The 26,530-nt window shown below is 44.5% G+C and overlaps 1 protein-coding gene across 1 annotated transcript in view; it reads left to right on the forward strand.

Annotated features, from left to right (window-relative positions):
* Positions 1 to 16,903: 16,903 nt before the first annotated feature.
* Positions 16,904 to 26,530, forward strand: part of LOC310772423 (protocadherin-10-like) — a gene marked incomplete at both ends in the record, with an annotated part of 44,205 nt that continues 34,578 nt past the window's right edge. Inside the window, 4 exons of the mRNA XM_083632233.1 lie at positions 16,904 to 19,429; positions 20,862 to 20,917; positions 21,083 to 21,195; positions 22,923 to 23,188. Of these exons, the coding sequence (XP_083488359.1) occupies positions 16,904 to 19,429; positions 20,862 to 20,917; positions 21,083 to 21,195; positions 22,923 to 23,188 (2,961 nt within the window). The remainder of the gene's footprint in view (positions 19,430 to 20,861; positions 20,918 to 21,082; positions 21,196 to 22,922; positions 23,189 to 26,530) is intronic.

A 26,530-nucleotide genomic window follows, 5' to 3' on the forward strand; every position in this document is an offset into this window, starting at 1 on the left:
CTGGTCCGGTTCAGGAGCCAGACCGCTAGCTTCCACCTGCCTGGGGAGGGGTGGAACACCTCCCCCTCCTCCTGGGATAGGAGATCGGCCCGTACCGGCAATGTCCAGGGCGGATCTTGCGCCAGGGAGACCAGGTCCGCAAACCATGTCTGCCTGTGCCAAACAGACTAAAACGAGCCGGAGGCGCTGTTCCCTCACCCTGTCCAACACCTGACGGATCAGGGGGGGGTCGGGGGAAACGCATAGAGCCCCTCCCTCGGCCACGCGTGCGCTTTTAGCGCGTCATGACCTAACGGGGGCTGTCCTCCTGGATCGAGAACCACAGTGGGCAGTGTGTCGCGCGCCGCGATGCGAGAGATCGACGCAGGCGCGACCAACCCTGGCCCAAACCTGTTCCATCACCCGAGGGTGGGGGGCACCACTCCGTATAACGGGGATTGCCTCGAGACAGCAGGCCGGTCGTAACTCCGCCGTCCCGGCAGATAGACCGCTGACACTGAAAGGAGACGGGGATACACCCACAGGTGAATCCCCGCTATGGTTCAGCGCCCCCGACCGCACACCGCCCTGTTTGTTCAGGTGGGCGATCGCTGCCCTATTGTCCGAGCGAATCAGCACATGGTGCCCATGTGTGAGCCGCTGGAAGTGTTACCTCCGCATGCCGGAGGGACTGCGGAGGCAACGTTCTCTTTCGAGTCTGGCCGCACGCGGACTTGTCCGGCAGTGCGGTCCCCAAGAGAGCTCCCAACCAGCAATGGGCCCATGGCGCCATTGATGGTGGGCTTGTCCTGAGGCAGAGCCCGGCGAATCGCCTTCAGCTCTAGCACGTTTATGTGGCGAAGCTCCTGAGCCTCCCACCGGCCGTTCGCCGAAAAATGCCCGCAAATCGCACCCCCTCCCCAGAGGGAGGCGTCTGTGCGAATCACCATCCTGAGCGGGACAGGGCCCCACTGAGTACCTCTCGAGAGGTAACGGGGGTCCGCCCATATAGCCAGAGCCCGCCAGGCCTGACCTGTCAGAGGAACCCTGCGATGACGAAGCCTGAGAACCATATTTGGACCACGAGAGCATGTGTAGCCTCCCTAGCGGGAGCACATGCAGTGCTGAGGCCATCAGGCCCAACATCACTGTGCACTGATGCACTGACACCGAGGGCACATACCTAACGTCCTTGGCTTGCTGTCCGAACCGTGCGAGCCTGTCGCTCTGGCGAAAGGCTCGCAGGAAGTATAGCTCGAGCCCCAGGAAGGTCGCCGCCTGCGCTGGGACGAGGCAACTCTTCTGCCAGTTCACAAAAAACCCTAAGGTTTGCCGGTGATCGGTCACCACCTTGGTATGATCTGCGGCACAGACCCTCGAGTCGGCCGCTAAGAGAACGTCGTTGAGATATAGGAAGACGCGGATCCCCCTCGTGCGGAGGGGAGCCACGGCTGCCTCCACGCACACCGTGAGGGTTCGCGGGCTCAAAGACATGCCGAATGGCAAGCCACAGAACTCGTAAGCCTTCCCCAGGAAGGAGAACCTCAGGTATTTCCTGTGTCTCCTGACCATGTGGACATGGAAGACCGCACCTTCCAGATCCCTGGAAGTAAGAAATCCCCCTGTCTCAACTTGAACAGGCGGGGAAGAGAGCATTCGGGATGGGACTTCCTCAGCGTCTTGTTGAGACGCCGAAGGTCCAATTTTGGACGCATGGAGCCGTCCATGGCCTCCTCCTCCACGGTCAGATCGGGGGTCCCGTCGAACGTGGGTGGGCCAACTGTAGCGCGTATCCCCTCTGGAGGGTGCGCCGTAATGGGGACGGGGGAACATAGATGCTCCCAGGCATCGAGCCTGTTGGACAAGATGGTCTCTTGTGGCCAACGGAGCTGAACCCGTTCCACCACTCCGATCATACTCTCTCCCTCAATGTCCCCATAGGAGACAGTGAACGGTCATCAAAAGTAGAGAGCATATGAACTGAATCAAGTCTCTCTGCCCGCTTCGCGCTCAGAAAAGAGTATCACCGTCTCATCATCGTGGATAGCGAGACTGAACATTTTAGAAACACATTTCTCAAGTTAGAAACTATAGAAATGATCCCTGAAATATAGTCATGAGCATATTGCTGGGCACCGGGACCTTTCGATCCGGTGCCCTGATGGGGGGGCGGGACGTGAGAGGCTACGCCCCCCCGCCGCATGGACAGTTCCATAGAAGCTGTGCATGCTGGGGGAGAACTTCTTACGCAAGCTCCGCCTACTGACGCGCTGTTGTATCGAAGTAACCCCCCCCCCCCCCCCCTGCCGTCTGCCTTTCGCAGGCTGGGGGGACTGCGGAGGTAACATTCTCTCTCGAGACGCACGTGGACTTGTCCGACAGTGCGGCCCCCAGGCGAGCTCCCGACCAGCAATGAGCCGTTGGTGCCATTGATGGTGGGCTGTCCTAGGAGCCTCTAGCCGAGGCCAGGCCGTAGCCATGGACCAAGGCGAGTCTTGATGCTGGGTATGAGACCCTGGGCGAGCTCCCGACCGAACTCGGGCCTTGGGCACCGAGGACGGTGGGTCTAAAGCTACAAGCCGCAGGCTGGAACTAAGCCCAGCCTTGGTGAGCCAACCGGTGGGCTTGACCTGGGCGCTGCCAACCGAGGCCAGGCCGTGGCCATGGACCAAGGTGCGCTGTGCCCCCAGCCAGGCTCCCTGCACTTGCAGGGGGCGCCCCAACAAGGGAGTGCGACCCATGGAGAGCTCCCAACCACCCCGGGCCTTGGGCACCAAGGGCGGTGGGCTTGTCCTTAGAGCTACAAGCCAAAGGCTGGCACTGGGCCCAGACCTTGGCGAGCTGTAAGCCCTGCTGGACGCGTAGCGCCAGCAAGGAGCAGTATGTCTATTGTAGCGGAGGTATCTCGCGCCCAATGTACTTAGCACACAGGTACTAACTGCACGGGTGCACGCCAGCTATCTGCAAAATGCTATCGTTCTGTGCTAAACAGTACTAATATTGCTATCTGCACCTATGCAAGGCAAGCTAGCTTTAACACTTCTTTGAGAGCGGACCTTGGTCAGCTCTAAAGAGCTTAGCTGTGGACAAGACCGAAGGTTCAAGGCGCCTGTGCCGCGTGCTCGTGCCCAAGGCCGAACACGCACTTAACGTGCCGATTCATACTCGGCCAAGTAGTTTTACACACGGCCCATCCCCTCCCTGACCTTCCCTGCTCAGTAGCAAGAGGAAGCAGGAAGCTAACCACTAATAGCAAGCTCCCGCAGGGCGCACCCTATTAGCGGGAGTACTGCTTAAGCAAGCTAGCAAGAAGCACAGGCTAGACAGTAAGCAACCCGGAGGCTAGCGAACGTGCGCGTGCAATGGTAACGTAAGCGGCAATAGCCCATCCCGAAGGGGGGCACCAATACCCACAACCTGTTAACCCGAGAGAACAGACGTGGAAGCCACTAGCTAAGCTAGAATAAGCACTGAGAGACAAGCGTGCGCTAACACAAGCCTGCGCACAGGCCGGTGCAGCGCGTCTCTACCCTGAGTATCACGGGGAAGCAAGCGTGACCGCAAGCAAAGGCCAGCGGCCCGCGAAGCTAGTCAATCTCAGAAGAAACTCCTCAGCGGGAGTTGCAATCTAGTAGATGCTAATTGCACGAGGCAAGCAACACTTAGCAGACAAGCAAGCTGGCTAAGATGGCGTAAGTACTGAGAGAAGCGGCCCACACAAGGTGCGGGGCGAGCTCACCTAGCTAGCGAATCGCCCAGCTAAAATCTCAGACGCCAGTAAAAGCTACACTACATTTATGTAGGTTTCAAATTAATTGTGCCGGTCGTAACCGGCCAGTAGCCTCACAGCTAATACAGCACCTAGCTGTTCCCCCCTCTCTCTGCTAACAGGAAAACGGGGTTACACATCGCTAGATACTGGCTGCACGGGAGCAAGCTAGCTAACTAGCTATTTCACTGAAGAGCATGGCTACTAGCTACTACTCTCGCTTAAGGCGCGCCCTACACAGAGGTAGCTGGCGCGAAGTACTTAGCACACAGACACTAACTGCACGTGTGCACGTTAGCTATCTGCCACAATAACCGGGTGCGTTACCCTGTCTGGGGACGCAGCCAGATATGGAGTGCTACAAGGTAGTCCAAGCTAGCTGCACTGAGCAAACTAGCTAACTATCTAACGCGCGCGCACTAAAGCCGGCGTTCCTAAAGTACCTAGCAACAGAAACAACCGCACGGATGCAGCTAGCTAACTGTGACAACTGTGCTATTTAGCCTGTTGTTCTAGTGCTAACGGTACAAGCTATTCTGCATGTATGCAAACCTAGCTAGAGTTATGAGTGCAGACCTGAGTCATGCGCTCGAGCCTAACAACGTTGCCCCGTTCCCGGGGAAACGTTTCACATCAACTGCACGGCGGCAGCTGACAACAGTTAACTAAGGAAGATACTCTTAGCTTTTTAGATGACTTGTTCCGACGCCGCAGGTGAAGGGTACAGGGTCGGGTCTCCGAAGCCTGCTTTATCCCGTCCACGCGACCCTCTTGAGGTGGGCAAGTCAGCCGGAACGAGCCTAGTATCTAAAGCTATATAATATAACTCCTCGTTAACCGCGGAGCTTTCACAAAACACGTCTTCACAGCGGGTGGAAGAAAGCGGAAGTGATTATTCCCTGGGCTGGCAGGACGTGACGTAGTCACGTGGATCCGTGTCAGTCCCAGGGGGTACCACGCCACCTACGGGTGGGTGGTCAGGTTTTAATGAAAAGTAATTTTGGAGCAAAATAACAGTCTTCCATAGGGCTGCGTTGCAGCGTTTAAGGCACTAGTGAGAGCTTGAGTTCGAAACGAAGTAAAACCTCAATTTCAATGATCACAAGTTTATTTTCATTCGTAGTATTATTTTGATAGATAAACATGTTTTACAATTGATTTTAAAGTTGGGTTTATTTCATAATTTAAACATTGGGATTCCAGGGATCAAGTACCACCAGCAGGGGGGGGCGCAAGTACCACCTACCTTGAGAAACACTGCCAATAATATGAATAATTATTATTATTATTTCACTTTCACATGTTTGAAAACTACTACTAATGACCACCATGGATTTTGAACAAAAACTAAAAAAAAAAAAAAAAAAAAAAATTCTCTTCTCACAGAGCCTTCCAAGTACCACCAGCAGGGGGCGCAAGTACCACCTACGGTACGCATACCGTAGGTTGGGAACCACTGGCCTAAGCTACACTAACCTATGAAAATATTCATTTGGGCTAGGCGGAGCAGGAAATCCCTCAGCTCCCCTTTCAATCCGGGAGCGGGGGATTTCACCTGAAAGTACACCACAGCACGGGATCACAAAATCACAAAAGTCAAATTTCTTTAGTTTTTCACACTTTTTCACATCAAAAGTTAATTTTTCAAGATTTCATTGATAACAGTAATGTACAGTTTGCTGACATCACCTAGGACTATCAAATTTCTACCCCATTTCAACCAATCATATCACAACATGCAGCTGTCAATCAAATCTTCATTTCAGGATAATTTTCTCTTCCAAATGAAGTAGAAAATGGCGCCTAGTGCCTGTCATCTGGCAGAATTCCTATCCCATAAACTAACTACTAACTTGGCCAATTGTTAGAAACATGAACAAAAAACAAAAACTATAATCTCTAATAATGCAAAGAAATGTAACTGGCTCGTTAAAACGCGCATTCCAGGGATATCGTATTTACAGAAATAGCGTAAAAGGCGTGCGCTTGAGAGCGTTTGAGAGCGTGGTTGTCAGGGGTCTGCCCTCGGAGATTCCAGGCGGGCGGGCAGCACCCATTCATCGGATTGTCCGCTCCCTCCGCACGAAGCAGCGGGCTGCCTGGTACTCCGCGGATCCCACTCGTGTAGCACGACAACACGCTGAATCCCACTCGATTTGAGGGTGGAACACGCCATGATTGACCAATGCCAAAGCCAGTCGACAGAATTGTCAAATCAAATCATCGACATGATACTATGACCCGCCTCTCAATTTGTCATCTCAGACAAATTATGTTTTCGGTCTGAAACGGACTGCGACACGTGACGATACGGGTTCAGTTCGACTTTAAGCTCCATACTGCTGTATGAGTAAAATCAAATGTATCAAGCCTTGATATCATTCCAACGTGAATTCAGCTGAGGGGTTCCCTCCAGAACGAGACTGTTGCATTCAATATGTTTACACGTTACTGTGCAGTAGTTAGTGCAGGCTAGTTAATTGTTGGAAGTAAGGTTTTTGAATTCTAAAAGGCTCACATCATATGTTGTTTCTGACTTGATTGATTCATCAAAACTTTCAAAATCCTTACTACTGTACTGTCCATTAATAGTGACATCAGGTGACAAGCTGAAATGTCAATTCTTCTAGCAAATCTAGGTAAATTTCAGACTTTAACGTAGTGTCCCGTCTTGTCTGAGGTGAATGCAAGTGACCTATATTTTTCAATCCTGTCTTTGAAAAAAGTTGTACATTGTGTTATACTTGAAAACCATGTTACATAATGGGGTGGTTATACATTGATTAACGTTAATGTTGGTTCACAGTAGCTAATATCTGGCCATAATTCTGCAATTGCCCACTATATGCTTAGTACGTTATAATAGCGATAATATCAATATCAGATACATCTTTGGTTAAACTTGTATTGTGGTTTCATGTTAATTTAGCCTAACTCAACGTAACGTGAATGTGGAACGACGACTCTTCACCTCCTCACGGGCCCGACCGGAGCAAGGAGAACAGAAGTGGATGGCCTGGATGTAGCCTGTTAGCTAGCTTGCTAGCAGTCTGACCTAGCTTCAGTTAGCTTGAAGAGAACTGGCGTGTGACAAACACGCCCACGGCAGTGGCCGTGTTTGTCGCGTAAGATCACCCCCATAGGTTATGCTAATCGGTGCTCATCTCACACTCCACCCTCTCAACCCCCACCTTCGCACTAAAACCAAAATGGCAACGTCCAGCTCGTTTATGACTTGAACTCAATTCAGAAGAAGAAATTCAATGGGGTCCATGGGGACGTCCATATTTTTACAGTCTATGGTTCAAACCTGCTTTTTTTGGGGGGGGGCTCAAATGAATGGACGATTTGGTACATCGTTACGTCATGGTGGTATTTGCACGTGATGTACTTCAATGTGAATCAATTGTATATCAGCTTTATTTTATGCATTAAATGTAGCGTGAGCCGTTCGGGTGCTGGGATAACGTAATGCATTATGGGTAGTCAGCTACTGTGGCTAATGCTAGCGGCTAACGTTGGTTACTTTACATGGCAGTAAAACGCCACTGAATGACCAAATTGATATAACTTTTAACCATTTCGAGTAACACTGTTTCCATACGGACCACTAGCGTTGGTTAGTTGTTTATAACGTGGCTATATTTATAACGTTCTCCATATTCTGATACACTGAAAATACTGCCTGTCATGCAAAAAAAAGAAAGGGGGATTGGGAGGCGGGCTGTCTCTGTCGATGATTTGATTTGACAGTTCTGGGCCCTGGAGTTGGCGTTGGCCCATCCTGGCATGTTCCGCCCTCAAATTGTGTGTGTTCTGGCGCGAGCTGAGGCGCGAGCCAGTTACGTTATCTTTGGAGCAGCGCAGTAAATACAATATTCCTGGAATGCGAGTTTAACAAAGTTAGATGTCCTCTGCATTCTACATCAAATGAAGACATTACCATTTGTTTTATTTTGTATGTTACATACTTATTGGCCAAGTTATTAGTTAGTTTATGTGCTAGACATTCTGCCAGGGTGCAAGGGACTATAGGCGGCCATCTTGCCTGCAAAATTTTCAAATCAAGGAGAATACCGTTTTGCCAGAAATGTGGGGGGTAAGTGCCCCTTTAAGAATACACTTACACTGTTTTTCCCCACAGTGCAGCTGAGGTCATCACAAGCCAAATTCAGGTCAGACTCAGTCAGTCATCTGTCAGTTAGTGAGATGTTGCTTGATCAGATGTTACTACTGTATTACCTAAAGATTAAGAATTAATAATATATGTTATCAAATCATTTTCTTAGTATAGCGTGAGTAAAGGCAGTGAATGCTTTTACAAACTACTTTTTTAACCATGGTTCTCCATCCACCCTCAGGTTTGTTGGGATAGAACAAGTCACTGCTCCACCTAGAGGGAGAAACCTCCCCAAACCTCTGTCCCAAAGAGAGATGTTTTGGATCCATCAAGTAAATAGCATGCAACCTATAGGACTCAATGATGACTATCAACCTTTCTTATAAATGGATCGGTGGCTTGGGTATATTTTCTATTTAAATGTTGTTCTCCTATTTCTTTGGATTGTCTATTATTGTGACCCATACAGCTTGCTGCTGTTGATACTTTGCCTATACCCTACAGCTCTTTGTCAATTCCTGGGGCTGAGCACATTGTCCTTGATTTATACAGTAGTATTGTCTACCGTTCCTTGCTGTCTGTATGCCTTGATGTCTGACTCAAATGTCCCGGAATTTCGGAATTCTTGTGAAACTTGATATTTTCCTAGAATATAGCCTAATCTCACTATTATCAAAATGTACTGTCTTTATGTAACTTTTTATGAAATCACTGTTATGAAAATGTACTTTTCTCTATTAAGTGCTATATTTCTATCATGTTTTGTATTGATTTTAAACAAAGTACCTTCCCCTACAGGTGGGGATGATTGTGTTGATGTTTTTACCTGCATTATAAAAAAGAGGCTGATAGCACCATTCTGTATGATGCTCTGATGAAGGCACATGCCGAAACATGTTAGCCTGGAATAAACAATGGAAATCTGAGCAAAGTCTTGCATTTTAATTTTTGGAGTGCTGCTATTTCCACTCATGGAGTGATTTTTTTCTACAAGTATCTTCTGTAGCTGAGCACCCAAAAGGAAGTGCACCTTTTCTGCATCCCTACTTTTTTTTTGTTATTGTAATTTTATACCTTTAGATACATTTTAAGAATTTCAACTCTAAACTATTACTTTTTTTGTGTGGTCTGCTAGCTAGCTAGCCAACTAGCTTTATTATATTGCACCATAGTTTAGATTGTCGCAATGGTTTGCGGGATTACATGCATAAATCACATAACAAATGTAAGCATCAACCTATTTCATTTAGGTTCTATTTATAGTGGCATCCAGGCACCCAATTAACCTCATTCTACCAATATGCAATCACCCATATGTTTACCCTACACTCCTTCATATGCCCGAGGGAAACTCTGGATCTCAAAGAAGGGAGGGTCAGGAGAGATAGCCTTGCTGTTTGATGCCAGTTTGATCCAGATTACCTGTTGTTTTTAAAGGAAACTGTCTTCTGCATGAGGTGTTCTAGCTGTCCACTTGATGTTGTTCCCACATCTCTAAATAGCACAGATAGTTCTTCTCAAAGTAACAGATGACCTCCCTTTAACAGCAGATGTTGAACATTGCTATATCTTAGTCCTTTTGGGTCTTTGGGCCATATTTGACACATTTGGTCATGCGGTTTTAATTCAGTGCCTTGAGCACTGACTTGGCTTTGATACTTCTCAAAGAACCTATTCATCTATAGAGCCATAATATTGTAACAGACAATTCTTCACCGCCTCACAGACATCAATGATGTCTCAGAACTTTGTATAACTCAGCGATGGTCAATCGGAAATAGTCTTATTTGGTGCTCCTAGCAGAAATCAGGACCCTCCTGACAGCCATCAAGGTCCCACTAATATAAAATGCTTCACTGTTATATGTTGAACCGCAGCAGAATATAGGCTAAAGGTATATGAAAGGATACAAAACAAAATCTATAATCAATCAATAAGTGCTTACAGGAGATAATCATCTTACCAGTAGTATTTTGGAAGAATTGCTCACCATTAATATTCCACACATATAAGTCACTACATTCATAGCTATTTCAGCACATAATGTTTCACAAATAGTTTATTAATAATGCACATACACATACACCCATTTGTTTAGTTCGTACCATTACAGCGCAGTGTCATTGTTATTCTATTTGAATTATAACATGGTATCAGTATTATTAGTAGCAAGAATAAAAAAATATATCATATGTTCTAGTCCTGCAATATGCCACTATGATTTGATAAGGGCTCTTTGACAAAGGTTTTGAAGCCATCTGTCCAATGGTGGTTTAAAATAGATCGTGGCCACAGGACTGTAGCAGGCAGATTTTATAAACTGAATCCTGGAAATGCTTTGCATTAAAATTAAGTTTGGCTTTGAAATGGTTATTTGATTTTGTGGGCTCTTGGTTGTAGCAAAATTACCACATTTGATCACTAAGATGTTCTGACAAGCTAGTACTGTTGGAAAGACAAATTCCTTTCACTAACTCTATTATTTTGGGCTGTCTGACAGCAATGAATTGATTCTCTGACAGCAATGAATTGACTCAGGACCGGTTCATTTGATTTACTTTAGTAAAACTGACACTTTTGTAGCCTCCAGCATTTTTGCTGTGGCTCTGGGATGCCTGTACCAGAATTTAGAGATTCTAGAGGCATCGTGGCTCTAATATATGTGTCAGGAGGTGTACACTTGATAAGTCCAATAACAAATGTGCTCTAACCCATCCTTCTCTCCTCTGACATCCATGTCAGGTTTTGACAAAGGCACTGACCCTGCTTTAATAACAAGGCAATAGCTCCATGAGATCCTGTGTGCTGATAATGTCTAGGGCAGGCCCTAGGGAGGAAGGGAGGAGGGTAGATTCACATAAAACTGTGAAACCATTCTCCCCTGGATGGCTTAAACACAATCTGATTTTGGTGTTGATGGTATTTGTAAAATTAATATTCGGATTAGGGCGGGGTGTTAAAATTAATAGTTTACTTGATGCATCGTGATGCGGAGGTGTCGTGATGCAGAATCGGATTGTTGACAGATAGTCGCTGAATCATTTATGTTTACATTTATGTTGACATTTAGATTTTAAAGCACTTTCTAAGTAAAAAAGGGAGTTGATATTTTTTTAACTGCTTGTATTGATGAAAAAGTAGCCATGTGCAGAAATAATATAGAAAATTGAGGATGTGATACTTGGAGCTGCAATACTTTGAGCTGTATCGAGATGCATTGTGGAATCGAATCGAATCGTTGACAGATTAATCATAATTGAATTGAATCGTGAGGCCAGTGAAGATTCACAGCCCTAATTCAGATGACAATAAATATTAAAATAGAGTGATCAGAGTTCCATAACACTTTATTTGAAAATCAAATGACATAAGACAACAGATCCCATCTCCTGTAATTCATTTCATTCATTGATTTTTGATGAATGGTGAGGGAGGAGACAGAACAGCATTTTACTTGGTGCAATAGACATTTTAATAATGAACCATGTGCCTGAGGTGATTTCCAAATGGATATTTTTCAGACTATTGAATTGTATAATTTATTTATGAAATTCAATCTTTCCTGATGGAATTCCTCAATTGGTGCCAAAATCCTTTTCCCAATAATTGTATCTGTTCTTTTGAGTGCTTTTGTTCAACTCAAACCTCCAACTAATTCCTAACAAGCTTGCACTCATGCACACCGGGGCTTGGCCCTGTTCATTTGCCCTGCCATTCCAGAATGTCTTCATTCATATCAATTTGCATGAGTGCCCACATCTCCTGATATTTCATGCCTGTATGTGGTCTGTGGCACTCTGCCCCCTCTCTGCCGTCAGAGAGAGATGGAGTTTTTGTTGGATGAAAAATATGAAAATATACTTTACTGGAAGAACAGGAGGGTGGCTGTCTGAGCTTCTGCATCCCTTTGCCTTGCCAAAACAGTGTTGGATTCATGTGGAAGGTGGGTCATCAGAGTGGGTTTACTGCTGTTGGAGCAGGTGGTGCAGAAGACCTGCCATAGGCAAAATAAAACACAAAATAATGAGTTGCACTCACAACATGTTACAGTACATGCAAAGCACCATAGAAGCAGAATGCACACAGATGCAGCAATCTTCAATTGGAGTCTGGGTCGTTCTGCCAGCTAAGATCCTTGGTAGATTAAACAAAAATAAAATAGTAACTTAACTTAAAGGGGGACTTACCCCCCAGATATGTAACAAACGGTGATTTGAAAATACCTATGGAAAAAAACAAGAAATTACATATACTCTTGTCTATACTATACTCTTTGGCTGTGCTCAGCTCAGGATTTTTTTCCGGAAATCGACGCCATTACAGTTTGCCCACCGCCTCGAAAGTAATTTATATGAGAGCTGCAATATCTTTATAAATATCAACAACTAGCCAACGCTGGTGGCCTGTATGGAAACAGCCTTGCTCATAATGGTTGAAAGTTATATCAATTTGGCCATTCAGTGGCGAACTAGGAATTTAATTATTTTTCTCCCATGTATGTGTGTGGCGGCTTGTCTAACTACGTGAGACTAGTGACGCGAGAGCGCAGCACAGCACAATAGTCACGACAAACGCCCCGCTCTCACGCTCATGTAATCACAACGTGAGATTTCTCCACGTCATTCCCTCATCCAACTTGCGATATACCGCGCCATGAAATCCGTTTTTAATTTTCGTTTGGGGGCTTTTCGTGATTCTTGTTAAAAAGTTACTGCACCTCTGATTTTTCCTCTCGGGCGCAGCGCAGGGCAGAGCTCCCACCTCCTCCTCCTCGGCCCATTCAGTCTGTCCAAACTCAATACCGATCTAATCTCAGTATGAGATGCAGCGAAATATATTATAGTAGCCGATGTGTTTAGAGCAGCTTTGTCACATTGTCACATCGTAGTATAGCGTTATATTTTACATGTGCGCTAAACTGCGATGAGATTTGTTTGCGGAAATGTCAGACTGTTCTCACCCCATGCCCAAGCCCCCACCTCGGCCACATGAGAGCCGAGGAGGGCTGCTGCTGCTGCTGTGCGCGGCCCGGAGCTTGGGGCTCGTGCATGAGCATACGACTCTCTCCCGCCTGACTGGCCGGGAGAGAGTGCTTCCAACTCGGACTGATAATATAAACAACATAATTTGAGCTTATCCAGGTAAGATATTAATAAAGTAATGACACATTCAGCGGGAAACTAACTATAATTAAGACATGTGCCAACTTTGACGACGTTTCGTTCAGTATTTTAAGAGCAAACAGGTTTTTTTGAACTTCCTGAAAAGTTGCTGTTTTGGAGATTCGAGGTCCTGGAATGACAGCGACGATATATGGAATTCTGGACAAAATTATATCTAGGCTACATAAAAAAATAAAAAAATAAATCTGATTTGCATCTGAGAGACCAAATCTCATCATAGGGCTCCTTAGTATGAAAAAGGTTGGGAATGATTTACAGCAACACAATGCCATGTCCTTCCTTTTATGATTATAGTGGCGTTTATTGATAGTATTGTGTTACATAGGAGTTGGTAGGAAAATAACAGGCGATTGTAATCAATTAACAGGTGATTAACAGGTCAAGTGACATCATGGGAATAGGCTTGGAGTTGTGAGGAGCCGAAAGGGGACAGGGGGAGTAGGGGAGTAACTATCTTGAAATCCCATAGTCTTTGGTTCATCGTGACGTCACGACGTATCAAATCTCCCATTCATTTGAGGGCAAAAAAAAAAGCAGTGTTCCAACCATAGAGGGCGCTTATGCCAGGTATGCTGCTGAAAAATGATACAAATGGTAGAATGGCAACAGTTTGCTCTCAAATGTGAAAATCTTGACCAGCATTCTTCACACATCACCCCCAAAGTCATATATATTGGTTAAAAGCTGAAAAAAAGTGTTTTGGGGGTTAGTTACACTTTAATATACTTAAACTTAACATAACTTGAACCAATGCAACCTCTTAATAAACACTCTAGATATCATTAGTTTCTCTATGTCCGTTATGGTGTAACAAAGTTCAGTTCTTTGGTACGGCAGCCAAGAGGCCTTTGGCCGGCCCAGGACGGGAGCAGCAACTGAAGATGGCTGCCACTGTACACCATTTGTAGCTGAAAGCGGGTTAACTCTTAGAGGCTGCAGAATGGTAGGCTAACCTATGCCATATTAATCCTACCTCTTTAAAGCCATAAAGTGGTTAAAAACAAAGGGATTGATATCCTACTTTTGCCCTTGAGTGTGTGTGTGTGTGTGTGTGTGTGTGTGTGTGTGTGTGTGTGTGTGTGTGTGTGTGTGTGTGTGTGTGTGTGTCACTGAGAGAGAGAGAGAGATATAGAGAGATTATCTCTTTTGTATTTTTGATCCCTAAATGTGGTGTTTGTCCCCTTATCCTGGCCACTTAGCTTCTGCTTTAGGTAAGTGACGCCGTGCATTAGGCTGCGAAAAGCAGGTCAGTGTAACCACAGAGAGGAAAGCACATGTGCATCACATGGATAGCCTTGGGATTATTTCTCACAAAATGTCTTAATTCCTCTGTTCACTAATGATCCAGGGAAAATGCCCTCTAATCTCTGTTCCATTAATTAAAAAGAGCATGAGCCCACGGAAAAGCTCACCATCTGCTGTGGTTTCATTCCAGCAGACAGATTGTGTTTTCAGTTTAGGGGAACTGGGGCTTTTTACAGCAGGCGGGTGAAGCGTGCATTGAGTAGAGGTGGATGGTAAATAGATACAACTGCTCTACTTGAGTATTAGTACAATGAGATATAGTGATAAATAGGGGTTTAACAATATGCGTATTACTGAACCATTTACTGTAGGTACAAGGCTTTAGGTTAAATACACAGTGCAAACTGGACAAATCTTTCACTGGTGAACATGTGCAAAAGTATTCTACTGAGATGGAAAAGATGAAAGGTGTAAAAAAACATTGTTGTGAATTGAAATCAACTAGAATAAAATAAATTAGTAGAATAAAGAAAGATTTTTTTTTAAATCAAGGAAAATTCTCTGGCATTTCTCCTTTTTTGCTGTATCGAAAATGTACCGAACCGTGACACCACTGTGTTGTATTGATCCCAACCGAACTGTGAATTTTGTGAACATTACACCCCTAAGTGAAAAGATCTTTCTGGTAGTGCTGCTGTTTTAGAAAGGAACCAACCCTGCCAAGTCAATCCAAAATGTTCAGCTTTCATTCTTGCACTGTTCTAACTGTAATTGAGATGTGCAAAAGTCTATTTTTTAAAGGTCGACTAGTGAATCGTCTGAACGATTAGTAGAATAGATGGCTTAATGTATACTATAGGCCAGTGAATAGATGGCTTAATGTATACTATAGGCCAGTGAATAGATGGCTTAATGTATACTATAGGCCAGTGAATAGATGGCTTAATGTATACTTAGTACCGTAGGCCAGTGCTTCTCAACGTGGGGTCCGGGGACCACCAGGGGTCCTTGAGGGGGTTCCAGGGGGTCCCCCAGACAATTGACGAATTGTTAAACTTAATAATTGTTTCATTACAAGAAGTTAACACATTTAGAGAATGTAGAAGAAGCAGGATGATTATCAATTTCTTAAACAGGTTAAGAAAAAGGATAAAGGGAAATGTAAAAGATCTTTCTGCTCTGTTGCTTCCTCTCTTGTGTTAAACACAGACCTGCAGCCTTGGTCTAGTTTGTGTGCTGCTGACATATTTTAGACGAATGATGAAACTTTAGGAGGGCATATGTAAGACAGCTTTCCACAACCTTTATGGTGGGAATGGGATTAGGTCATATTGGCAACTCAAGGTTTAGAATGCAGTGCAGTATGCTGCCTTTACACAAACCACACGTGTATGTCCATTTAAAAAAATTCTATACAATATTCATCACATCTCTCTGATCTCTACTGTTGGTTTGGGTTTCTTATTTACTTTGATTTGATATTATATGGTTTTAGTAGTTTTAGTTTGGTAAAATATTTCAGTCCACTGAACAATGAAAGAGAGAAGCCTCCTCAGGGTGGAAAAGCTGTCAGCAGCACCCATCAGTAGACTTTAATTTGCATACAGTAGTTTTCATGCCAATGTCCTTTTTAATATCCTAAATTGATCCAAACCATGAACATGTTTATTTTTTGTTGCATCATCCAGATTCATAGCCTCCCGTCGCCTAACCACAAGACATGAGAATGTATCTTTCCCGTTGGTTTTACAGAATTTCATTTAAATGTATTTGAGGACTCTTTACAAAGTTGATTAAAATCATGCTTCAACTGACAGAGTTTATTGGAAAGCTGCTGCTTGAAATCCCTTCATGGAATAGAAGTTTATTCAACAGTAACTAGGCTACTAATGGAATCTTTTCAGCACACATCTTTGTTGGATGGATAAGAACCTGAAGCACTTCCCACACTGCAGAAGCGGCTTTCTTCAGTACCATGGACAGCTCCTCCATATCTCTCTCTCACTTTAAGAACTCGGATTTGTTTTACTTTTGGTTTCTATTTACATACAGTATGATGTTTTGTTTGTAGCCTGTGTGAGGCTATTATAGCTAGGCTATATAAAAAAGAAAGGGGAAGAAGTAATAAAGAAAATATTTCAAAAATGGGAATGAAGAGCTTTTGACTTGAGGTCTAAGCCTAGAGGCTGTGACATGAATGAAGAGCTTTTGGCTTGAGGTCTAAGCCTAGAGACTGTGACATGAATTTGATCGGGCTAGTAGCAATGGGAAAGATTATGGTGCGTTCGAGGTGGAATTGGAGCAGATGTCGTTTCTCCCCTATTGGAACAGTAGGGCCAATAACACGCTCGCACACACACACACACACACACACACACACACACGGCACACAACACTAATCTGAGACAGTATAACCCTTGCACACCCCTCTCTCTCTCCTCTCTTTTCTCTCATGCAGACACACGCGCTGTTACAGTCCCACCTATGTCAAGTTGTTTTCAGACAGTGTTTATACTCCTTCTCATCCAGCTGCATTCTGCTTCATTATCTTCTATCAGTGTAGGACTAGGAGGGATATATAGTTTTTGATGTAAACTTAGCCTACAAATGGACATCCGAGGTACGAAGAAAGGACTGTGTGGAACATGGCACGCAGTCTGCCTTGTGTTGATAACATGTTTCTTGGATGCAGCTTGGGGACAGATCCGCTATTCAATCCCAGAAGAGCTGGAGCATGGGGCTTTTATTGGGAATATTGCCGAGGACCTGGGCTTGGATTTGGAGAGACTCTCTGCGCGCAGATTCAGGATAGTCTCAGGTGCCAAAAAGCAATATGTAGAAGTGAATTTAGAAAACGGGGTGTTATTTGTCAACGAGAGAATTGACCGTGAAGAACTGTGCGAGCAGAGTTTGTCCTGCTCTTTCCATTTGCAAGTGGTGATAGAAAACCCTCTGGAGCTGTACAGGGTCGAGATTGAAATTTTGGACGTGAACGATAACTCCCCCAGTTTCCCTTGGACCGAGTTTAATCTGGACATATCAGAGTCCGCTGCGCCGGGCTCCCGCTTCCCGCTGGAGAGTGCGCAGGACTTGGACGTCGGCTCAAACTCTCTCCGCACGTACCTACTGAGCGTAAACGAGCATTTCGTGTTGGACATCCAGACGCGCAGTGATGGCAGTAAATTTGCGGAACTCGTCCTGCAGAGTCCGCTGGACAGAGAGCAGCAGAGCGCGCATCAGATGGTCCTGACCGCGGTGGACGGAGGGGCGTCGGAGAGGACCGGCACTGCGCAAATAGATATCACAGTTCTGGACGCAAACGATAACGCGCCCGTGTTTGACCAGTCGTTTTACAGAGTGAGGCTTGATGAAAACGCACCCAAAGGTACCGTTGTCATTAAACTCAACTCGTCTGATTTAGACGAGGGTCCCAACGCTGACATCACCTACTCCTTCAGCGGGCACGCGCCCATCAAAGTGCGCCAGCTTTTCAGCGTCGACGCGCGCACCGGGGAGATCAAAGTCAAAGGAGTGATAGATTATGAGAAGGCTAGGATGCATGAAATCTATGTCCAAGCTAAAGACAAAGGCCCCTCCGCCGTGGCGGTTCACTGTAAAGTCCTGGTGAATGTTCTGGATAAAAACGACAACCTGCCGGATGTGGTGTTGACGTCCGTGTCCACACCTGTGCAGGAGGACGCGCCCCCGGGCACGGTGATAGCTGTCATCAGCGTCATGGACAGAGACTCTGGTGAAAACGGGAATGTGGACTGTGAGATCCCCCACCACGTCCCCTTTCAACTTCACTCCTCCTTCAAAAACTACTACACATTAGTAACTTCTGATTTTCTGGACAGGGAGACGGTGGCCGAGTATAACATCACGCTTACCGCTCGAGATATGGGAACTCCGTCCTTATTAACTCGGAAAACTATTTTAGTCCAAGTGTCTGATATGAATGATAACGCACCTCGCTTCAAACAGCCGGCCTATACTGTTTATTTGACCGAGAATAACGCGCCGGGGGCATCTATTTGCTCAGTGACTGCCCTGGATCCGGATTCAGGTCAAAATTCCTATCTCACCTATTCTATACTGGACGCTGATATACAAGGAATGCCCGTGTCCACATACGTGTCCATAAACTCAGACAACGGGAACATTTACGCGCTGCGCTCTTTTGACCACGAACAACTGAGAAACTTTCAGATCACGGTTCAAGCGCACGATGCAGGCTTTCCGCCACTGAATAGTAATGTGTCGGTGAATATCTTTATTTTGGACCAAAATGACAATGCGCCTCTTATTCTGTCACCGGTACCGCAAAACGGCACGCCACCGACCGAAGTAGTTCCCAGATCAGTCGATGCCGGTTATCTTGTTACAAAGATCACCGCTATGGATGCAGATGCGGGTCAAAACTCGCGACTTTTCTACCAGCTGCTCCAGGCCACCGAGCCGAGTTTGTTCAGCATCGCTCTGTACACAGGCGAAATCAGGACGATCCGCAGATTGGCGGAGAAAGACCCCACAAGGCAAAGACTGGTCATTCTGGTCAAGGACAATGGTCAGCCACCCCTCTCGGCCACCGTCTCCATCATCCTGTCAGTGGTTGACAGCTTGCCAGATTCGCAGCCCGATTTGGGTGACCTGTCACTGAGCCCACATCACAGCTCCAACTTCACCCTGTACTTAATGGTGTCCCTGGGCGCAATCTCTTTCACGTTTCTGGTGGCCATTATCGCCCTGATTACAGTGAGGAGATTGAAGGGCAGACTGTCCGCAGAATACAGCTTCCCCTCCCTGGGCGGGTGCTGCTGCTGCTGTTCTCGGTCAGATGAGGCATCATCTACCACCACGGAGGTGTTCAAGTCCAACTTCAACGTGCAGATGGCCACAGGTGGCCCGAATTGCTCGGAGGCGAACGGAAACAGCGCGCTTTCCCAGGTCTATTGTTACAAAATGTGTCTGACACCGGAATCGTCCAAGAGTGACTTCATGTTCCTCAAGCCGTGCAGTCCAATAATGGCAATTCCCCAGAATAATGCCAAGAGCACAGACTACCTGACTGCTGGCTGGAGCGCACTGGACCGCAACGAGCTGGCCAACAACAGTGCCCCAACCACAAACGAGGTGACTACACTGTTTACATACAGTATTGAACCACTCACATGGAAATGAATCATTGTGTTGTATCCTGCTGCCTTCTGGTGGTAACCCATCAGTAAAATCATAACTGTTCCCATAATAATAGTGTAACGTATTATTTTGATTTCAGCAATGACACAACAGTTACACTTCATCCATCTTTAGGCTACATAGGCTAGCAGATTGAACTAAATTGAATAGTCCAAAACAGAAAAGTTGACTCTGGGTGGAAGTGGAAAGGATGACAGCTTTGGATCTTTTTTTTTTTTAGATGTCACCATGCCATATAAGTCCTACAGTATGTAACATACAGTGTAACCAATTATTGTTGCCAGAGTGATAATAAGGTAGTAATAATAATAATAATAATGGTTGTTTACAATGAATTAAGGCTTTGTGCTCTTTCAGCACCATGGACAGCTCACGTCATGCACTGTTGGCGGATAGCAGGCGGAAAGACATCAATCTACTCACTAAATGTGCGGCTTCTGTTAGAGTTCACACATGATGGGCTTGATCCTAAGCATTGTATCTGAAGATGTCACTGTTATGCCATACTGTAGTAGTAACACAGTGTAACATACTGTAGTAGTAACACAGTGTAACATACTGTAGTAGTAACACAGTGTAACAAATTATTGTGGCGAGAGTGATAAAGCCTAATATAATTCCACCTAACATTTTGTTTGGCAAGTTAGCAACTATGTACTTTGTCACTTGCAATGTTGTGCTAGTTTGTCTCTTCTGCTGTCTTTGTCTGCATCCTTTCTATCTAAGTCCTTTAAGACGTGCTTTATGATGAAGGGAAATAAACTTGCCTTATTAGATTAGTCATCAAGATAAAAGGAGAGAGTTTATTATGTAGCCTAAACATTTCTTCTTCTTCTAAACAACAACAACAACAACAATGGTTACGTCCTGGTTTTGGACAATAGGGAAACAGGGATGTTAAATTGACTTTGACCATTCAACATTGGTCTTGTGTATGATTCCCCTCGGCCCTCGGACAAAGCCTGGAACCCCCCAATGTACTTGCTTAGTTTCACTCAATTCCTAGATGCCTATGGGATTGCGATTATGTTATTTGATCCAATAGACACAATCATTGAGCCAAGATAGCCTGATATTGTTGTTTGACTTCAAACTACATAAAAAGATCTGTCTGAAGGGATTTATTTGTTTCTGAGTCTGGGAGTCACATACTAGGCTATTATGTGATCTCATTTTGATCTAAATAACTAATGGAATATGTTTTCACTTCCATTCCCTGAGCCTCCCATGAAACTGTTTGGAGCCCCTGTGGGGAGGTCCGCCCCCCACTTTGAAAACCTATGCACTAATGCAATGCCAATGTTATACATGTGCTGGTCACCAATCTACAAAGTGACTATATATGTTTTTAATTTTGCAGTTTAAGCATTCAAACACGGACTGGACTTGGACAAAGAACCAACGGAACTTGGCATACAAGAGGTGACACGACACACACACGCACACACACACACACACACACACACACACACACACACACACACACACACACACACACACACACACACACACACACACACACACACACACACACACACACACACACACACACACTTATACTTAAACTTCTGTTCTCTCTCTCTACAGGTACAGCTCAGTACATATGGAGACTACTCTTCCACGTCAACCCAAACATGACCCAGACGGGTTTTCCTGTTCTGTGTCACCACAGTACTGGACCTGGGGAAACCATATGCGTGGTAGGTGCCCAAGACGTGGCCTTAAGCTTCTGGGGGCCCATTTAAACAGCTAATGTGTGGGGAAAAATAAACAAAAAAGAAAAGAGAATGAAAAAAGCAGGGATTCAAGTTGGTTTGTATCAATAATGCAATTTCAGAACCATGGACAGCTCAACATAGAAATAATCCAAAATTCAAACAAACAATTGAAAACTGAAACAATGACATTTTTGCTTTGGATTAGGAGAAGCCTCGCCCTTCTCGACAACTACTATTCTATATTGAATAGCACTAGGCCTATGTGTTATGTAGCAGGTGACATAAAATCATCTTAAACAATTCCCTCAAATTAAATGAATGGCAAAAGCAATGCCATATTTTGCTTGGGAATGAAAAGTCTGGAACTACTGGTTGTTTAGCCTGGTAAACCAGCCCATCATGTGAACTCACATTTCATTTGGTTCTGCGTCACGGTCTGGCCCTTAAGCCTGGGAGGGTGTTTAGCAGAAGCTGCAAAGCGGAAGAGCCAATCAGCAACTGCACTGTGATTGACAGCGCAAGTTGGCCAATCAGGAACACTACTAGCACTACAAAAACAATAATGGCCGCCTCCTTGCCGTATCGAGTAATGTCAGCGTTTGTCTAGTTTAAACAGCCATAAAGTGCAGTTATTGCAGAAATAGACTCAATAACAAAAATTAAACAAGTACAGGAGTATCGCCCCAACCGCGGAGTTTCTCGGCAGAAAACATGTTTTTGCCATTCTCCCGAGTGGATTTGGGTTTGACTGGATCTGACGCTGATTGGCTGAAGGAGTTGTCTGTCAAGGCAACTACGCCCGCCCATGCTCAGGACTGGGTGAAGAGTTGGGGCCAGACTATCATATCATGCAGAAACAAATGAAATGTGAGTTCACGTGACGGCCTGGTTTACCAGGCTACTGGTTGTTTACAATGAATTGCAATTTTGCAATTTGCGCTCTTTCAGCACCATGGACAGCTCACGTCATGCACTGCTGGCCTGGTAGGTTTATTAACAGCAAATAATTGCTCATAGAGATTATTTTTATTATGTTTTGGTTGAGAATTTACTAGTTCATATTAGTTGACACTGTTAGTAATGTCTGACTCCATAGTGAGAGAATTACCATTTACCACCTACCGTTTTGCTGTGAATATTGAACTGCTACTGTAATTAGTTCTAACTGCAATCAATTAACCAACCATTCATTCAATCAATCAATCAATCAATCAATCAATCAATCAATCAATCAATCAATCAATCAATCAATCAATCAGTCAGTCAATAAATCAAACAAAGGATACATGTTATATTTATATAGCACCAAATCACAACAAAGTTATCAAATAACAAGAGTCTACAAATAGAGCATGTAGAACAAGCTGTTTATATTTTAGCTGTAATTTATCATTTATGTGGCCAAGAGTGGCACTATGAAATTTGGACCTTCTGTTAGAGTTCACACAGAGGGGCATGATCCTAAGCATTTAATCTGAAATATTAATAGGTGACCCTAAGGGCACACACCTGAACTCAAATACACAACTGACACTAAAACAAGGGAGTATGCACCAAAAAGAGTAACCAAAGTGCGATATCACAGATTAAATTGATTAAGTCATTTAAACCAAGTGTTCATTTGCAGAAAAGCTGAAATTAGTAGATATATGAGGTCTTTGTAGAAATAATATTATAACACAAATTGTGGTTCATGTGCATCTTTACAGACTGCAAGTTGTCTCTTCAGGATGGGGGCGTGCCAAACTATTCATGGACTCCAAAGTACACTCAGCCTAACTCTTCACCGGCACCACCAGACTACCAGCACAATGTATACATTCCTGGCACCCCATCTGGCTACTGCACTCTGAAGCCGGCACCTAGAGGTGAACTGGACGTGTACAATACCTTCTCTACTTTTGGGAAGAAAAAGAGATTTGTCTATGAACAAACTTTTGACAGAGATGATGGTCTCATAAGCAGTGATATCTTTAAATGATACCCCAACAATATTGTCTATGTGTTGGTGATACATGCCAGTGATTAGCTCCCAGTAACAGTAACTTGACTCCCGTGTGGCAGCATTGCTCCTGGAGGCTGTCAGTCAGAGTAAACCTTTCCTACTCCCAGTGGAATTTACTGCCACTTCTTCTAACATTTGCAACCCACTATTATCCGAGTTTGTGTTTATCTCACTACTAGTCGGCTGGGCTCCGTGGTGGAGAACACCTGCTATGGTGGAGAACACCTGCACCTGATATTTCTAGTTTAATTGAACTGAGGGGGGGAAAATCCCTCAAATTGATTGCTCTTCAAAAACTGACAGTGGGAAAAAGTTAAATGTGAGTTTTAAATCTCTCTTTGTAAAGATTTTGTTTAAGATTTATATATTTTTGTAAATAGAATAAAGTATTTGGAGTGATGGTGGGTTCTGCAAGTGGTAATGACATACTTTTCCATCGAATCAATCCTTTAAAGTATGCGTTTATATCTATAGCAGACATATTCAACCAAGGGTATGTGTTTTCATACTCAACAGCCTTGTTAGATTATTATTATTCACAATTAGATCTTGGTTGGATAGGTAGGTAGATAGATACTTTATTGATCTAGGAAACAGATAAACAAGCCAGGCAATTTACATTGCACACTACAGTTACACTTACATGTAATTTCAGTGCAAAATGTGTCACCCGATTATTAAAGTTAATCTCAAAGATTTGCATGTAAATAAAGATATGTTAAGTCACTATCTATCGCAGACTGAGTTCACACAATGGTGATTGAGACTATGACCTATTCATGGAAGCCTTTGCATGTTCAGTATTGCAGCATTTATAAACTGGGGGCTCTATTCTCCCACAGGCCATCGGCGCTATTACGGGCCTTAACCGCAAAAAAACGTGCCTTGCGCCTGTTTCGGCAAGATAGCAATAGGCTTTAGGCTGCCAAATGCGCTTTAGGCCGAATGGGCGTGGCGGAGTCCCTGAATGCGCCAAAGTGGGCGTGTCGGCGCTAAATACCGGCGTACTGCTATCTTCCAGCCATCTTCCGACCTGGCCTACTTTTAGCGCTTTGCGCTTTTGAAAAGCAGGCCTAAAGCAGGATTCTGTGCACCGGGGACAGGAAAGTGAATGGAGAATCCAATATATAGAAAAAAAGACTTTAGAATACAATAGAATATAAGATTGCAACCCTTCTCAGGCTTTGGGTGAAGCTGTAATGCAGTTTCATAAATTTAGTTTAGGCTATCATAATAATCCCCATTTATGTGTAATATAGCTCTACCTTTTATTACCCCCCCCCCCCCCGAAATTAGCTAGGCTACTAATATTACTAATATTCCTAATTAATATGTATTATTATTTCATTCAGATAATTGACATTATAGGCATGTATATCGTTTAATGTGAGAGAAAGGGAGAGAGAAAGAAAGAGAGAAAGAGAGAAACTGGATAAACTGTTGTGTAGCGCTTCTTCAAACCCCACTCTTCATTACAGCTATTCATTACAGAATTGTCTTTTGTATTTATTTTTTCTGTGTGCAAAGCATAGTAGTTAGAATTATTTCCAAATGTTTCCCCCGTCTGTGGCAGCGGCGCTGTCCGAGGTGCTGAACAAGCCGCAGCGCATATCGGCCCTCCCGGCGGGGTAATTCCCCTCCCCAAACAGTGCGCGATGGTACATTTGAACCTGGATGGATAGATGAATAAACGACTTAAGTAAAGAGTTGTTTTGTAGCTATTCAAAATGGATGGTGGACAGATATATCACCTGATTCGCCAGCACCATTTTCTCCTCAGCAGAGAACTTTGCGGATCGGTTGTGGTCTGCCATATTGATCACACTGCGCCAGCTGCTGCCAATCTGGCTTTTAAAGCCACTCTGATTGATTACTGAAGATTTTATTGAGAATGAACATATTTGTCAGAGCCTGTGGGCAGGGGGTGGGGGGGACGCATATATAGGCCAAATAAAATACTATTACTCAATAATAAAATCCAGTAAATTAAATAGAATAAAGTTATCAGATCCAGTAAAAGTGATAGGTGTCATTCAGAGGATGTTGCATCGTGCAGTGGGGGAGGAGAGATAAAACGATATCATTCTGGCCAAACTTTCATCTAATCTCATGACATCCAGCCATAGGCAATATTTTTTTCTATCAGATGCATTTAGAACATTATTTTCACTTTGGTCTTGCTATAGTGTAGCGTATTTACATGCTTGCAGTATTTTAACTGCAGTTAGATTGGTTTGAGAAGCATAATAATATGGAATAATAGCCTATATATGGAGATAGACAGACCGGATGAAGGGAGGGGGGGGCGGCGGAGCCCTTGGCTTTGTCTGGTTTTACCGGATTTGTCCAGGAATTGGAGCTTAAAAGGCAAGCGTGTGTCTCTTCCCTGCAATTCTCCAATGAGCGGACAATGCATAATTTTACGCTTAAAAGGCGTGGTTATAATGGTTGAGGCTGAGTTTAGCGCCGATACCAAGATATCAAGTGCGCCTTTCCACGCCCACTGCTTTGCGCTGCGGCTGGCGCTCGGCCTAGAAACTGCGCCGCTGCAACGATAGAGCCCTGGGTGTCTATGGAGACACCCCAGAGAAGGTAGGCAGATTTAACAAAATAGACTCGCTAGGAACGTAGGTTCCAGAGAACTTGTGTGAAATAGGATAACAAGCTAATTTTTTCCGGTCTCTGCTAGCATTGTGGGTGGTTACTATGGCCAAACAAGCTGACTAGCATCACATACTGTATGCAACACTGTTTGGATCTCACAGGTGTCGCTAAAGCGCATGAAACTGAAATTTTGGAGATTATCACTTTAAAGGTCCAATTATGCTCAACGTTAAATACGGATACGCGTACGGATGGAGCTTTCTGTCCATACTCTGCGTTCATTTCCTGCGTAATTCTGCATGTTTTCTGAAAGCTTACGGATACAGATGAAACGGAGCAGTACCACACACACTCACACATTTGACTCTCTACTGCCCACTAGTAGATGTATTGCTTAACAGGATACCAATGTGAAAGACACATTGAAGTATGTGGGTAGTCACGTTTACATCGTTTGAATGGACAGATTTATTTTCGGATGAAAATGGAGCATAGATAATAGCTCTAAGTGACACATCCGGATGCACAAAACCTGGAGTTTTCTTCAAAACCAGATATGGAACTAGTCAAGCTCCCAAATTAATGTACCGGTAGTCTGAATGCAATCCAGCCACAATGTGCATACAAGCAATGCAAAGAGATGCAGATGGAGTTTATTGAAAAGTAATACAGACAGAGATTTAAGTAAATACAACAGCAGATAGTAAG

Source organism: Poromitra crassiceps (assembly GCF_964638095.1).
Source record: "Poromitra crassiceps genome assembly, chromosome: 1".
Taxonomy (NCBI): Eukaryota; Metazoa; Chordata; class Actinopteri; order Beryciformes; family Melamphaidae; genus Poromitra; species Poromitra crassiceps.